Raw genomic sequence first — 18,437 nt, 5'->3', positions numbered from 1 at the left:
CAGTTAAAATCTCCCAAGCTTATTCTAACATTCAAGATTGTCTACATATGCCCGCACATCAGATTTTATCTCGATGATGTGAGTTTGTAGAGATGACTTTTCAGAAAACACCAAGCAATGGATACATTTTTAACACTTCTCTTGTGTACTATACTGGCTAAAATACCAGTAACACTTACATATTATTTGTTCCGCAGTTGAATTAACTTTTTGAGTGGTCAGATATGCAAACTAATCAGGGATTAGTAATTATTATTCCTTTTGTATGATTGGTTTATTATATTTTATGAAAATTTATTGTTTTATCGTTCTCCCAGGATTGTATTTTTAATCATAAAAAAAATTGAGTAAAAATAACTGATACAATTAAAAAGTGTTAGTCTATTCTCCTTCCTATAGGGTAGGAAAAAATGGAATGTTTTCTTGCAGCAAACATATTAAGTAACATTAAACATTTTAATATTACACATCATAATATTCTCAATGTTTCAAAATAGTTTCACTTTATTTTAAATAAAATAATAAAACAGATAAAGCAATGTAAACAAAACACATTTATTTAATAAAGCTTCTATATTATAAAATAAAATCAACATTTTGATATTTTAATTTGTTCAATAAACTTTATCTTGCATTACTTCTGAGAAAACAGCCAGCAGTCAAGGTTATTAACAAACAGGAATGTAACCTGAATGTAGTTGGACAAAGGCAATAGATGCAAGTAAACAGCACAGAACAAGGAAGTGAGTCACACACATTTCAAACCAGTTTCTGCTTTGTCTCTGCTCTGAGAACTTACACACACGTGTCTACTAGAGATTACTGGGAATGACTCAGAAACATTCTCTTGTTTGTTTAACACAATCAAGCTTGTGCTGGTTTGATAAAGGAGTAACAGTTTCAGAATCGCAAAAGGATTGAGATACCTATGAATGAAATTTTCTAAGCATATTCCTTTAATTGTTAAAACTTACAATTTAAATTTACAATACTTAGATAATTGGAGAAAAAGCGGTTTTAAGACAAAACTGACATTAAATTTTCTATAAATAGGGTATTGTAACCAAGTTATAAAAACAAAGCTTACAATGTGTCTACTAAAAAGTATAATCATGTAAATACAAATAATTGCCTAACTATTTGGTTAAATGGCCTGTTATTTTGCAATAATACAATTTTTTATTGAATACAGTTAGTAATATTGTAGCTTCTGCCATGCTAAAAAATAAGTTATGCAAGTTTTGACAAAACATAATATTTTTGTAGTTGATGATCTGAATTTTTGGCCTGGGAACGTTAACCAAATTACTTTAGATTAGGCTCAGACAATAAGTTTTCAATAATAATCCTTTCTTATTAAAAGAGATAACTGTTATAATGTAAGTACCAACATCACAACACAGTTCGGGGCAAACATTTTAAGCTGATTGCTTTATAATTCTTAACACAGATTGAAAAATAGGTTACCAGAAATGCACTGTAATCTTACAATCAACCAAATAGCCCATTTGACTTATTCCCTTCCTTCTTGTATATTTTCATATTAATGTCACAGTTTGCACTTTGAATTTAAACCAAAGTCTCGTGATTTGATCAGGAAATTTATTTTTCAACACATAATAATTGTAAGTTTAACTATTAACAATAAAAATGAAACACCAAAACAGATCTGCAACAGTATTACTCACAGTTACTTTACTAATGTAACAGTAATGAACCTACATTTTGGTAAAATTATGCACAACTCGAATCTCAGCTGGGTTGAAATAAAGGACAGTGTTTTCAGATTGTGAAAAGATCCTTATCAATAAACTCAGCTGAGACGGTGCTTGAGAATTCAGTGAATACTCTTAATCCATTATAATTAACTCAACTAATAAATAAATGCCACACCTAATGAATACTAACTTGAATTATAACATGCAATCAGTTCTCTAATAATATTGCACATATGTGTGAAAGGAAAACCCTCACAAACACAGCCATTGATGTTAATTTATTGAAACTACAGGAATACTGTTTTCTTAAATATTGCAGAGAAAATGCATTGAGTAACATTTTAAAATGAGCAGTGTTTTCTGTCACCACTGACTTGTGAATATGTATATTTTTAATATAATAACTAATGATTCAAGAAGACTTATTGTAACTAGAAATGATAAGATAAATAATCATTGTAATAATTAAGATCATTCTTATAAGTTGAATATCTGGGATTCATGTTTTCAAGGGAATAATAAGATACTAAATAAATATTAAGAAACCCTCAATGGTTCTTTGCTATGAACATTTTTGTTACAAGGGATTGATTTTCTTGAGATGGTAAACATTTTAGTTTTTGAACAATATACATTGAAGTACAGAGGGATCTTCCAATAAAAAAATAGATAAATAAAATAAAACTGCAGAAGAACAAACAAATGAATTACTACCTCCATTAACCAAGGGTGTTCAGGTCCTGCCTGGAAGAGAAGTTCTCGGCCTCCTGCACCGCACGCTTCTAGGTTAACAAACGCTCGGACCTCTCGTGCCCACCGGTGTCTCGTCACAAATCCATGTGATGCCTGCATCAGGTTCTCCTCGGCTCCATTGAACAGGAAGATAACATTGTGATTGAGGGGTGAGTCCGAACGTGATATAACGCGCAGCAGCTCTAACATCACAGCACAACTAGCTCCATCATCACTGCCTCCTGCATAAATGATCGAAATAAATGTTATATTTATACCTTTTGATATAATAACTCTAAGTCTTGACCATAACACCATTTAGCTGGCCATTTTTAATCATTTTTGTTTATATTCATAAAAGTTTGTAATTGCCTAAACTTATTAATTAGTGTTGAACAAAATTTATATTTATTATTTATATTATTAATTATATACAGGGTGAATATAAAGTCAGGACCCCCCCTCTACTTTTTTCTATAGGTAATATAAGGAGATATCCTTTGGGTAGTCGTGCAATATGGAAAGGAAGTTTCATTTTATGATATTGAAAATTTTTTGTGTCCCCCAAAAATGTGAAATTTTGGGGGCAACCCAAACATTTCAAATGTAAACCCCTATCAAGTGACCCCTCATTTTAAAGAGCATGAAAAAACTTAAATAGTGGTGAAAACCAGAGATTGCTATCTCTTTCCTAATCCGAAATAATAGCCAGTATTACCAGAACAATTTTAATAACTCACCACGTCATGAAGTCAAATCAAATGTTCAAACTGAAGCCCTCCTACTAATTGGCAGTGAGACAAGCGTAGGATGAACGCCTCTCTGACGTTTTGGAAAGTCTGAGGTGATATTTGGTTGCAAGAATCAATAATCCTGTTTCTTAAATCTTCAAGGTTTGCTACTGGTGTTTTGTAAATTATGGATTTTATGTGACCACATAAAAAAAAGTCCATGGGTGTAAGGTCCGGAGACCGTGCAGGCCATTCTATTACACCACGCCTACCAATCCACTGACCACGTAGCTGAGTTCCCAAGGAAATGTCGTACAGCACGATGATAATGTGGTGGGGCACCATCTTGCTGGAAATAAACGATTTCTTCTTCAAATTCATGTTGATTCTCCCTAATAACAGTATTTATTGCAGGAAAAGTTGATTCTTGTAACATTTCCAAATACAGTTGACCATTGAGATTCCCATTAGTAAAAAATGGTCCTATAATGTGATTCCCAAAAATGAAACACCCTACGCTTGTCTCACTGCCAAATAGTAGGAGGGCTTCAGTCCAAGAGGACAGATAATGTACTTATTTTACAATTGAAGCTTCCTTAGGAATTTAATTCACAGAAATGCTAATAATTTTGCATGCTTTTTAAATTTCAACAACACGAACCCTTTGTGATAATAACTAAAAACAACTGGTTGCTTCATAAAAGTATATGATTTGATATTAACTATTGTAATTCAAACTGAAGAGTAAGTAGTTAAAAAAATTTAAGGAGTAATTTTGTTTTTCCATATAACATTTGAATAAAGGTACAGTATAATATTTTCAATTCATAGCAGAAACACTACTTACTACAAAATGCTTGAATATTTCCAAAATAAATAAATAAATTACTAACTTAACTTTTTAGTTGTTGCGTTTAGTTGTTAATAGTAATTTCAATAATTGTGTTGTTTCTGTATACTATAGCAATAATTTAAAAGCAACAAATGTGTGAAATTAAACATTGTTTGAGTTTTATCAAACTATTATTAGAGGCATTTGGAAGGTTGCACCAAGGACATAACTGATTTTAAAATTATTATCAGCTGCTGATAGCTCTTTAATTCAAGGCCAGTCGCTGAACAATCAAATAACCGAACCTTATGTTTTAATCAGCTTGCCAAGCTGGGTTTATGGCTGTCATTGTACTGTAGTGTAGAGTACATTCATAATCCTTACTTCTAGGGGTATTCTTAATCAAGGTGATATTTTATGGAGGTTACCTCAACTTGGTGATTCCACATCTCAACCTTTTATTTGTTTAATGTTAAAAGCATGCAAATATTTCTCAAAGACTCTCCAGGTTTGATCTGAATGAAATATTTGAGTCAATTTGAAAGCAACTGTAATCTTAATGTGATGTTTATGCAGGATCAAAGCCAAGAAAACGGTACTCAGCTTGTTCATTCATCATTTAGTAGAGATGATATAAAGTAAAGGATTGATGCAATTTCTTATATCTGCCATTTAAAAATGTATTTTGTAAAATGTTCACAAGTGGTCCGTAAAGTAATAATATTTACAAATTAAGGTGGAAAGCATAAAGGAACCTTTTGTTGAATAATTAACATGTTCAATACAAGCAAAATTATTTGTTACACCCTAAGTGACATTTTTAGTGAACGCTCATTTTATCAATGTCCACTAGAATTCTATTTTAGAGATAAAAAAATTGTAAAAAAAGAGTAGTAGATGTGTTGTTAACAAACTACTTTTCTATAATTTATAATGGAGGGAGAGAGTTCAAGAACTGATCGAAGTTAATTTGTACTAAAATAATGCAATAACGCACAATTCATATTTTTTAGAGCTTTAAATTTGTAGTCTTTTAAAGGAGTGAGAGCTTAAAACGCAAACCTGTAAGTTACATGTACATACAGATCTTCATAAAATTCAGCTGAAAAAATATTGTTTGTGCCCTCTTTAAGAAAGTCTTAAGAAACCATAACTGTTCAATAGTTAAACTCAGATCCATCTCTTTACATATTCAAGGTGTCGACAAACTCTCCAGTAATATTTTGGGGATTAGTTCTTCAGGGTCGGGGTAAACAAAAAATGTAATAAAAATGGGTCAGAGATGCTCAAATTACCATCTGTCTGTATGTGTTTTTTAGATTTTATTTTTTATTTCAGAAGCCAGTAAAGATAACAAATTCAAATCTGAAGACATCTTCAATGAACGTTTGTATTTTTTCCACACTTTATGTTCGCACACTGTCTCATTTCCCACAGCAAACGTGTTAAAGTGAACTAAATGAGATAGCCTACTAACTGATGAAATTTATAAATATGCCAACACAAAAAAACCAACTTGAAACTTGGTAGAAAGCATAGGATATTTTGACTTATTTGGTATACTTTGAAAAAGAGTTAAACCTAATTGATAAGTATGTGAGGAAGAACTCAAAATGAGATAAATCAATCTGGAAGGTGGTCCAAACAATTTTCTGGGCTGGAGATTATAACAATTTATCAAAGGACAGGTAAACTTCTGCACTTCTGCACAGGTACTTGTCTGCATCATTAAACTTCAATAAAGTAAGAATGAAAAACATCAGAAGTGAAACAACTATAGTTCAATCGCAATAGATAGACATTTTATGCTTGAAGTGTTAAAAAATTTAAAGATTAAGAAAGATATAAGAAATGCTGATGATACTACTCTGTTATCATCAGACAGAGACTCAAAATTAAATGATGTCGTTATGGGCTATATGAGGGAAAGGTCCTATCTCTGGTTCTCTGCTAATAAATTAACTGTGAATAATAACAAGACCGAGGAAATTGTCTTTAGTTTACGTAATTCTGTAAATAAGTCTGTAAAACTACTTGGTATCAATTTAGACTCAAAGCTTAGCTGGGGAATCCATACAAACCATTTATGTATTAGATTGGCAAGAGTAATATTTCTACTAAAAAAACTAAAATTGTATACAAGTCTTAATCTTGTCATTAGCGCATATTACGCTTTCTTTAATGTACACCTTCTGTATGGGGTTTTACTGTGGGGCAACTCTAGTGGAGCCAAGACTGTGTTTAAGTGGCAAAAGAAAGCCATACGCTGCATAGTAGGAATTAGCGACAATGAGTCCTGTAGGCCATTTTTTGAAGAACTGGGTATACTTACGCTTCCATGTATATATATATTACACAGTTTAGTTTTTGTTAAGGAAAATCTCGACTCTTTCAATCTTAGAAGCTTTAACCATGAACACAACACTAGAATTAAAAATACAATTGATGTGCAATATGCTAGGTTAAGTAAAACTCAACAGAACTATGCAATAACCGGAGCTAGGCTATTCAATAAGTTACCATTAAGTGCTAGATCAATTTCTGTTGGTAGGTTTAAGAATGTTGTTGCAGAGTGGCTCAAGAGAAAAACATTTTATTCTGTAGATGAGATTTTTTATGCTAATTTTAGTGACTTACAATTTTAAAATTTTAAACAATTTTAAACTTTTAACATAGATATAGATTGTATTTATTTTAGGCTCTGTAGGCCTACTTAGTGATATTTTTAATATCATATTTGACTTTGTCAATACAATTTTGTAATTGTTGGACGACAATAAAATGATTCTGATTCTGATTCTGATTCTGGATTAGTAAACTTTCTTTCATTCCTGCAGTGTATCAAAACCAAGAAATTTGATGCCTATACCTTTTTACTTATTATAATTTGACTGTAATACAACTGTGAATTCATGGTGTGTAGTTTTTGTTACAAGATTGAACTAGCGTTTGTATTACTGTACTTAATACTAATATATATATACTTATCAATATTTTTCTAATTTTCATAGTGTGTCTCTTTTTGCTTTATTTAGGTAATATCGTGTCATATACACAGAATGTCTGGTTCACACAGAAAACATTGCAAAGATGTATTATACATAGCTTCTTAATATAAACTGGAAGAAGCTTCCAGTTTTTACATGGAGAACTCATGTTGTGATAAGTTAGACTGGTTCCTTCCATAAAATATAAGCATTAACACTAGCAAAAGGGAATCCAACATTCTCATCTTTATCATACTCTCACCTACTTGGTAAAAACAAATCTACAATTTAAAATTCTAGTTACTGTAATAATATTTTAATATCATAACTACAGAATAAACTAAATTACAAAGGGAGTAAGCTAAAAACACTTGTTTTATAAATATATTTAAAACTAATCGTCTGTTAGGACCATTAATATTTATATAAAAATACAAGTTTAAAATTCTTGTTTGTTACACTACTTAATAATCCAGAAATGAAAAAACAGGTATTAGTAAACTTTATTTGTATATGGTGGCATATAAGTAAAGGCTATCTAAGTTGAGAGAGTTAGTGACTTCATATACTTTAAAATAAACTGAGTTTCAAAAATATTCACAAAAACATGATCTAAAATTTATATGAGAAAATAAACACTTATCTAGTCTCTTAAAGTTTTCAAAAATATAAACACCTACTAAAAATACTTAAAAGCAGGGTATATAATTTACCTGGACTATCTGCAACAGTGTCGAAGTGGCAGTTGACAAGTAAACTGTGGGGAGACTCTTTATGAGGTCCTATTTTAACCAGAACATTTTGCACGTTCCTGTAAACATTTGTCATTCCATCCAAAAAATCTAATGGAAAAGATCCACTCACTTTTTGAATGTCAGTTGATATCCTGTGAATCTTATTGGCCTTGTTAAATATTGAGTTTATTTCTCTCGTAAAGAAATTCACTGCTAACACTTCATTCTCAAAACTACCCGTGGGGCGAGGTCCTAGACTAGTTAAATTCAAAATATGATTTTTTGCCCTTTGAGCAATAAAACGGCCAGGATAATTATGTTCATCTTCTACCAATAATGGTTCAGGTAAACGTTTTTCCATTTCCACTATAATTGCATACAAAAACACTAAAAAGCACAGAATAGTTATGTAGATGGAACTTGGGGTTGGTAAGCTGTATTTGTTAAGTTCTTTACTCGAGGTGTAATGTTTAGGAAGAACACTAGATGATCTACCTCGACTACCTCGTAGTCGAAGTCCTTCCTTGAAACTCATCTGCAAACAAAACAAAATGTATTACTTCTATGGCACTACCCCATTCCTCTTAACATCTTCTGAATAAAAATCCTGCATCTTGTTTTGAAGTTAATATATTTATAACTTGAACTTAATACCTACGTTTGTTTATGATGTATCGTTTCAATGTAGGTTTATTTTTATAATGATTTTGACCCAAATATGTCAGAGCTCATTCTGATTGCAGGTACGAGGGGTATTAGAAAAATAAGGTTCCCTATGCCGCCAAGACAGAATGCGATATGTTGGGAGAAATCTGGCAACACTATCTTACTCATCAGCTAACCCTCTCTCTACTCATACCACTCATGCCTCGCTATGTCCAACAGTGCCGGCCTAGCTGCCTTCGAAGATAGAGCTCTCTATCGTTGTTACCGCCAGATGCAAAATTCGTGCTGTGATACGTTTTTTAAATGCAAAACAGATTTCACCTATTGAAATTCATCGTCAGTTAATCGAAGTTTATGGGGAAAACTGCATATCTGTTCAACACGTTCGGAAATGGTGTAGAGAATTCAGTGAAGGCCACATGGAAATTCACGATGAAAACCGAAGTGGACAGCCTTCAGTTTCAGATGGAGTTGTTGAAAAAGTTGAGACAATATTGCTTGAAGACTTTTTGCCTCATGGAACAACAGTAAACTCTGACAGATATTGCGACACATTAAGAAAACTGAGACGCACGATCCAGAACCGTCGGAGAGGAAGATTGTCCAGTGGTGTGAGGCTTCTCCATGACAACGCTCGACCTCATGTCTCACGTCAAACTCAAGAACTGCTGACAAATTTTGGCTGGACTATTATGCCCCATCCCCCCTACAGCCCAGACCTAGCCCTAAGTTATTATCACTTATTCCCAAAATTAAAGGAACACTTGGGTTGCCAACGCTTCAGTACCGATGATGAAGTCAAGGAAGAGGTTACTCGATTCCTCAAAGGATTGGCGGCAGAATTCTACAACATGGGGATAGAAAAGTTGGAGCATTGTTTACTAAAGTGTTTGGACAGAAACGGTGATTATGTGGAAAAATAGCTTAACTTTTAAGTTTTAAATTGATGTAAAACACTAAGTAGAAATATAGAGCTGCCTATTTAAAGAAATCATGGGAACCTTATTTTTCTAATACTCCTCGTATACGATGATATACTTTTAATGACACTTTTTTCTAATCAACTCTTTCCCAAATAATTATATATTTATAAAATGTATAAACATTGTTGTTAGTATGAAATATATACATTAACAAAATTGAGCTAGCAAATTATTCCACAGCTTAAAGGCCTGATAGATATGCGAGAAAGCCTAATTGTTATGTCACCTGCATTTACACTGGAGTTAGTGGTTACCAATATTTCCTATTACTGTAACAATAAATGTGACAACTCTGGATCTAGTATACTAACCAGCATGTTTTTGATAACTGTGCACATCATCATATAAACATCTGTACAACATTAATTATTGGAGTAAAATTTGCATTATTAGATATTCTCACGACACTACAAGGAATGTTTTCAATATCTAGTTGAATGTCTTTTTTGTATTTGAATAAGTATCTCTTTTGAATAAAAACCGAGCAAAATAAAATATTAAAATTCTTAAGTAAAGTCTTATAAACAGTAAATAAAAATTATATGGGGAAACTCAAAACGTTCAAAGTATGCCAAGCATTGGTTTTTATGCTAACGATAAAAGTTTTTATTTTACACAAAAACTAATGTTTTAGAAAATAAAATTTTGTAGGCTTTCAGCGATGACTGCAATGTTGTAAAAGTTAAAATTTCTAAATAATAACAAAAAACACAAGTTCAAAAAAAAACTTCCATAACCTTTCTTGCTTTTTGATCACTTAGAAAAAAAATCTGAGGAAACCTCTCATCGCACTTAGCTCTAAAAGGACCTTTGTGTTTTCCTCGGGAATAACGGAATATTCAGGATGGGTAAGGCTGGTGGTTGGGGGTGCCTCTTTTTGTGATCACACAAAAAGGAATGGCAGGCTCTCCTGCTACATCGCTGTCATGTTACCTTGGACGGAAGGAGAGGTTACCTCTGTTCCAACCTCTTCCAGTCACAGCCGGTAGGGCTCATGTTTAGGTTAGCAACAGCCTTTGACATCCAATAAGGGAGCTCCACCCAATCCAGCATCTTCCACAGTAAACTATGAAGGGGTACAAAAAAAACTGGAATTTCGATATAATTTCTGTATGTCTCAACATTAACCTTCAAATTTTCTTACATTTTGATAACCTTCAAAGTATTTACTATTGACTATAATGCACTTCTCCAAACGATGCTTTTGTAAATTCCATTATCAGATGTCCTTTAGGCCTTCCAGCGATTTTTGTTTTTCCTCCTCCACGGTAGCAAAACGCTTTGCTTTCATGTCCCTTTTGAATCTGGGACAAAAAGACAGACACACGGAACTAGGTCTGGTGAGTGGGGAGGAGTGAGTTTCATGCTGTTTTGGTTAAAAATTGCGACACGGAGAGGGCGGTGTGAGCCGGCGAGTTGTCGTAATGGAAGAACCAGTCACCTGTGTGCCAAAGATTTGCTCTTTTCTTCCTAATGCTCTCCCTCAAACTCTTCTAAATAGAGTAGAACTTATGGTTGACAGTTTGACCCGGTGGAATGAACTTCGAGTGCAGAACACCTGTGCAATCAAAAAACAAATGAGCATTGTCTTGATTTATGATTTCACTTAACAAGCTTTTTTGTGACAAGCAGAGCCAGCTGTCTTCCACTGGCTTGACTGCTGCTTAGTTTCCGGATTCTCTATGAGCTGATTTTGAAGCTCAAAACATGCCTAGAGACGACACTCCCTTTGCTCATTTCTGAGATGGCGAGAGACAAATTTGGCTGCAACCCTTTTTATGTGCAAATCTTCAGATAAAATCCTCTGAATTGAACTCCATGACACTGCAGATATCTCACAAAGTTGATCAATGGTTCTGCGATGGTCTTTACAAACAAGGTTATTGATTTTGTTGACGTTTTCATCAGTTCTTGATGGTGAAGGCCGTCCTGAATGAGGTTGGTCGTCAATTGACATTTCTAATTTTTAAAACGAGTAAACCACTCGTAAACTTGGGTTTTACTTAAAACAGCTTCCGCATAAGCTGCCTCTGCGGCGGATTTCCCCATTTTCAGTAAGAGCAGCGCGTTGTTCTTAAGAATCCGCCATCACGTTTTTCGCCAAAATGAAAAAAGTTGTTTTACTGAAACAATTCTTATAGATTTTTCCGGACATTTGCCATCGTTCAGTGAAACAAGAAATTCTTGTAAGGGTTGATTTTAGGAGTGGGAGTCTTTTTAATTGATTACTACATTATCAAATGTTACTAATAGATAATTAGAGTATTGATCGTCTTAAGGTAATATTAATTTATTGAAAGCATCATTTTAACTCCATTATTCCAAACACCAATCCAAAGACGTATCTATCAACTGTCTGGTAATTCAATGCCTGACAGTTTTTGCCCGCACTTCTGGTGAAGAAAGAAAAACATTCCTTAAGTTAGTACCTACATTCAAGCTCAGATCACATGAATGCTCTTAATTTTTTATATTTATAGTACATACATACGTATTTATTATTTCTGCAGATAATAATGATTTCAAAAGTACATTCTTTAATAATTAAAAAGTCATAGTGTTTGATTTAAACTAAAATAGTACACAATTTTTCATTATATTCATAATACCCAATTTAGAATGTTCAAAACATGTCTTCTCAATATTTTTTTTAGATACATCATGTTTGTTTGTACTTTTCTTGTTATTTTCACCTTTAACTCTAGTTTTCATCTGGTAAATACAAACTGGACGATTCAGATTTAAAGGAGCAAGGTCATTATTTTGTAACCATTTAAAACATTGCTCAGTGTTTAAAAAAATTCTCTTGAGCCAATATCTGCATATACATCACCATTGCGCCTGTCATTGTCACTAGCCTTCTCCTACATAGACGAAATAACAACTGCTGGTAATGACGTCACTAGTCTAAATAAAGAAAGCTGGCAATGATTATTTATGAATACCTATAGGTCAAATGTCGTATTAGATAGTATCATATTTTAAAATTGATAATCATAATCCAATTGTGTTGGCGGCTGCTTATTGTACTGTAGCCAAACAAAGCAGTGTAAACTTACTTCTATTTTGATTATAGACTTGTCTGATAGCTTTTAAGACACAAATAACATATTCATTGTTATAAAACTTCAAACTATTACTCAAGTACCACAAAAAATGATTTTAATTTGTTTTATTTATTAATTTTAAACATTATTGATATTTAATAGATTAGACGAAGCTGGCAAGAACAAATTATAATTAACTATAACTAAAATGTTGTTGTATTCGGTATTTCTAATTGATAATTTTGTTCATTGATTTTATTGTTACGTTTGTCGCTTATTGGTTCATTTTATAAAGGTAATGGCATTTTAGTTTTAATGAAATCACTTAGCAAATATTATGCTTCAGGTAGAGTACAATAAGCGAACCCGGTTTTTTATATCGATTAGTACAATTATCGATACTTAATATTCATTTATCTAATACGCGTTTATAAATCGTATCAACATATCTATAGTCATAATCACAATCATATTTTAAATTAAAATAACTAATATACTGGACATAGTGATAATCTCATAAATAATAAATGAGCTCTAACGATCAAACAAACAATTAGAACTAGAAATAGTACAAACTCATAAATAATAATAAAATGATAACAATATAAAAACATTTATAACAGAAAATATGAAATATGCGTAATTATTTATATGTTTTATCCTGGGTAGCAATGATTAACAGCTTCCGAGAAGTTGTTGAAGCATCTTCTCTAAAAACCTAACTCGTCTTTTGTACAAATGCTCTCACAGATTATCTGCAAGCAGGTCGGTTGATATGCCACTTTTTAAACTTTGTTTCACGGTCCTCCATGAGCTTTCAACTGTCTGTTATTATCTATAAAATAAAATACATGTGAAAAAGTGTTTATAGTAAATGCAAATTAGCTATTATTCTTAGTATTAGTATCGGTCATTTGTATCGAAAGTTATAATTAAGTAACATTGTTTATCAATATCAATATAAAAAACTGGGGTATGATAAGCGGACCCAGTTTTTTATATTGAAGAATGTAATCATCGATACCTAATATTCGCATCTCAAATCCTAGACTATCAATCGATATAAAAGTATCTATAGTCCTCAATAACAATCATATGTTTTAAATTAAAATATGGATTTAATATTTACAGTGATGAAACACCATATTTGCTCCTCTCACAGTTACAGTTGTTTCTTTCCCACAAATTTCACATAATGGATTTTTCGGTACAAGTCCAACATGTTGAAGCCATGTAAAACATGTCTTAGTATCATCTTTCAAAGCAATGTGGTGTATTTTTCTAAAATTGCTTCCATTTTTAATAATCAAATGTTACTTATATGTAAAATTGAAATATTACCTTACGTGTATTATTTGAAAGTGTGGTATCAATTTACAATAACGTGACCATGGAAAGGTATGTTCATTTTTTTTTTCCTGAAAACTACAATTTTTCCTGAAAACAATAGTGAAGAAAAAATTCGTCGGCAACGAAAATCAAAGGAGTTACGATTTTTTGAAATCCTCTGAAAACTCTGTTTTTGACAGTACCTCTGGCAATTTTATTGAAATGATGACGTTAATCCTGTCAACGATGCCTGCCCGCTGCGTAGTGCTGCGCACTGCTTGCTCTTTTAGAAAAAAAATTAACTCGAGCTTGCAAAAGTCGAATCCCAGATCACGTGATGCCCCTGATCCTTAACCCTCCAAGTGTTGTTCGACAAAATTTTGTCGGTTATTTTCCATTCTTAACCCTTTTACTGCCGGACACTTTTTTTTTAGTTCGTTGAAAAATGCCGGGCTGAAATTGACTAAAATGTAATGATTTTTTTAAAAAATCATGGATTAATTATTTTTTATCATAAATTGATAACCTTTATCTTGTTTTTTTCCTTATAAGTTGTAATTTGCTACAAAAAATAATTTAAACATTTTCTGTCATTAAAAAATATATATATTATGTCATGAAACAAAAATTTTAAATAAATAAAAATTATTTTTTGAGTTAGCACTTTAACAACTATATTTAAATATTAAACCACCACCATAATTATAATTTTTTATTGTATAGTAATTATATATAAACATTCCCAAAAAGTTTTAGGAACATACCTTGAAAAATACTGAAGCTGTGATGAATTTTTGAAATTGGTGCAATATCCTCGAATTTCAAGATAACACTTATTGATAACACTATATCACTTTATAATACATAAATCACTGTCCATTGATATGAAAATATAATATATAATAGAAAATTAAAGTTAAAAGGCACTTTGATCAATATTTACAAATATATATATATATACATTTTTAGGTTCATAGGCCTAAAATGTATCACTAAGATCGGAGTCATCTCTCACGGCAACACCACTTTCAACAAGATTATTGAACAATGTCCCTTCACTGACAGGTGATCTTCTTCTCTTACTCATTTTATTAATCGTAAAAATATGTAGATTTACAAATTTAAATGTCAAATAAAGTGTAAAACACGAAACAACACAAGTGGAACTCACGACTAACGAGATCGACCATAACCTCATCAAACCAAACTCGAGTTATAACCAAAGACGTTCAGTAACAAAAATGGCTTCCATAGATTATAAAACCTGTTTTCTGTGTATTGTCCATATGGTAATGAATAACACAGCTGAATTTCGATGCATTTGGACAACATTGAAAACCAGTATAAAACAAATACGAGACGGCTTTTATTGCGCACGTCGGCGATTTTCGCACAAATCGCAACGTGCGCGATTGCGCACGTCAGCAGTAAAAGGGTTAACCCTTTATAGGGCAAACAATATTTTTGCCATTTTGCTGGAAAGCTCTCCGGTCGAAAAATCAACCACCCTGAAAATCTTGAAATGACCAACCACTTTTTTACCATGTTTTACATTTTTAACGATTTTGTTTCACTGTAAATGCTAACACTAGACATTACAGATCACTAAATAATTTTGTTTATGTTTATTTAATTTTTTAGAGGGCGGTTGAATTTTCAACCAGAGAGCGTCCCCGCAAAATGAACTATGTATGTGTTTGCCGGTTTAAAAATCAACCACTTAGAAAACTTATGAAATTGAAGGAAAAATTAAAACAATAGATTTAGCAAAACATAAAACTGCCTTTTATTTATACAGAATTGAAAATTGCACAATATTGTGATACAAAATCTTGTCAGTGGTACATATTTACACCTTTAAAACATATTTATAAAATTGGCCATATTTATATATGAATGTACCTATGTAAAAAAGGAAAAAACAAATATAACAATTAGTTAGATAATAAAATACAAGTATAAATGACACTTAGTAAAAAATTAAAAAGTCCTCCAAATAATACGTATGCTTCTGTGTAACGATATCCTAATGTTACTATTTTGGAACAACCAATCAGTACTATGGAACGGGGCAAAACACGCCTTACATAGTGCAACCTTGCAAGTGGAACATTCTATACTTGATCTTTCGTGCTTGGCTGTAGTACTACATCTGGCATATCTTCTACTTGATGTAGCAACAGGAAAATGTTCACCCACATTTCTAATGTTGACGGTTTTTTCCTATTCTTCCACCAACTTTCTTTCCTCTCTTACAAACCGCTGGCGAGTTTGTTGTTTTCCGGCTGGTAAAATTTCCTATTAACTCTGCACCAAGTTTTCTTTCTTCGAAACATCAGATGTTTCATCACTTTTTGTTTGTTTTGTTTAGCTATATATCTGTACAAAATAAACGAATTTACCATAACAGAATCCAACAGAAAGTAGAATATTTTAATCCACCATTTCCTAGACTTTTGGGCAATACTATAGCTAGACAGTAAATGATCAAAATGATCTACACCACCCATGTACAGATTATAATCGGCCACAGCTTGAGGGCATTTAACTTTAACTTTTTCACCCCTTTTAGTTCTTCATTTTATAAAGTCAGCTAACAGTGAAGTATTCTATAAATTATACATTTTTTAGACAAAATAATTTTATTTGTTACATAAATATCTACTATTTCATAGGTCTATTTGTTTTGGTAGCTATTAGCATAAAATACCTTTCCAAACAGAAAAATTATGTAATGGTGGAAAATTATAACAGTTTGTAAAATTTTGCTATCATGTAAATACCATATTATTGTACTTTTGGCCTAATATCTTGCCTGCACTGATTATTTATATCTTAAAACGCCCTAATTTATCTTTTGTCATAATTTAAAGTGTTATACTAATGTATGTAAAACTCTGAGGACTATATATATTTTTTTATAAATATTTTCCAATGTCATGATTTTTAGGTTAAGTGTAGAAGCAAAGACAAAATTGTAGTTAAATAATTTCAAGTGACGGTGACAACGATGAATGACTGATAAATCAAATGCCTAAAACATTGTAAATAAAATTAAGTTATTACAAAGAACTTCATATTTACCTGTCAGGAGATAAATTTGATATTAACTCGATATCACACCAACTGCTGCTTGGTTCGCGAGCTGGAAAGGTCTCTGGTTGATAAATCAACCATTTGCCACTCTTCAGATTAAAACTGACAACAGGAAGCAACAGGCAAGCTGAACAAAATTAGTAAGCTTCCATACAACCTACCAAGCTACTGGAAACAACAAGAACGACAACTGCATGCTCTGTCACCGAATTATGAACCATATTGTAAATGGTTGAATTTTTAACCGGAGACTGTTCCCGCAAAAGTAATAAAATTTCCTTGCCCATACAAAGGCAAATTAGGTGGTTGATTTTTCAACCGGAGACTGTTAAAGGGTTAATGCAATAATGCCCGAAAGGCATAAATATAATACAATGATATACTTTCCCCCCCCAGTTTATATGCACCTGTGATAATAATACTTGGCTATAAATGCCCAACCCATGAAAAAAAGTCCATTTTTCATGGTCACGGTATTGTAAATAAATACCGAAAGTGTTTACAGCTGTTGATATAGATTATTTAAGTTATGTGTTCAAAATTTATTAATCAGTATCGATTGGTTATATCGTTGGTTATAATTAAGTAATATCGTTTGCCAATTTCGATATAAAAAACCGGGTCCGCTTATCGTACCCTACCCAAAACTGGGTCTGCTTATCGCATACCTTAACCTATGTTATGATGACTTAGTTTATAAAACAGTATGGATTAATTATATCAATGGGTGTAATCATGCAATATAATTTGCTAAACATTGAATAAATATATATATATATATATATATATATATATATATATATATATATATATAAAACAAGGTCCCTTATCTTACTCTATCAAAAATTAGTTTAGAAGATCCCAGTTTTTCACCAACAATTGTAATTTTGATAAAAACAGAATGACTTTTTTTGGCTTGGCAGAATTAAAAACTCATGTTGTAATAAGGGTTTTCAAAAAATTCCTACAGGTTAAGCTAGTTATTAATTTTGATAAAATAGAACGTTTTATTAGGATTAAATTATTACCTTATCATCCATTTTCTTGGTTAGAAATAACTAATTTTAACACGCATAAATTGAATTAACAAATGGTTTCAAACAAAAATGCATTAATTTCGTCGGGAAACACCACAAAACTATCTAAGTGATATGTTATATGCATTTTGCATGAGAAGAACTATTTAACTCGAAATATTCACCCAAGCACAAAACAAAACAAAAACTGTCAAGGCAGTAGACCAAGTTACACTGACTTGAATTGAATGACAATGAATGTCTTGAATGAATGACTTATCACTTTGTGTTGAATATCAAACATCGATGTTATAAGATCGACATACGATGATTTTCCCATCGATGGTCAGCATTAAATTTTTTCTCGACATCGATGTTTTTTACCTTCATATAGAAAACTTCTGTCCTCTTCTCGCCATTTAACGTATGCCAGACATAAATATTGTCCAACCAGTCCGCCCTTATTCCTATAATAATATAACCCAATATAAAGTAGTTTATATTGTCCTAAACCAATAAGTAGTGGGTGAAGTGAATAAAACCTAGAATTTACTGGTTAGCATCTA

General features: G+C 32.0%; 1 protein-coding gene across 1 annotated transcript in view; it reads right to left on the bottom strand.

Moving 5' to 3' along the window:
- LOC124355177 (endoplasmic reticulum metallopeptidase 1-like) overlaps window positions 1-18,154 on the bottom strand; it is a 56,845-nt gene extending 38,691 nt beyond the window's left edge. Inside the window, exons 1-3 of the mRNA XM_046806179.1 lie at window positions 17,884-18,154; window positions 7,714-8,269; window positions 2,433-2,692 (exon numbers count right to left, since the gene is read on the bottom strand). Of these exons, the coding sequence (XP_046662135.1) occupies window positions 2,433-2,692; window positions 7,714-8,269; window positions 17,884-17,895 (828 nt within the window). The 5' untranslated portion in view covers window positions 17,896-18,154. The remainder of the gene's footprint in view (window positions 1-2,432; window positions 2,693-7,713; window positions 8,270-17,883) is intronic.
- Between the last annotated feature and the right edge of the window lie 283 nt (window positions 18,155-18,437).

This window comes from Homalodisca vitripennis, chromosome 2 (genome assembly GCF_021130785.1).
Source record: "Homalodisca vitripennis isolate AUS2020 chromosome 2, UT_GWSS_2.1, whole genome shotgun sequence".
Classification (NCBI taxonomy): Eukaryota; Metazoa; Arthropoda; class Insecta; order Hemiptera; family Cicadellidae; genus Homalodisca; species Homalodisca vitripennis.
Note: the sequence above shows the minus strand (reverse complement) of the source record. Positions and strands in the feature narration are given on the sequence as shown.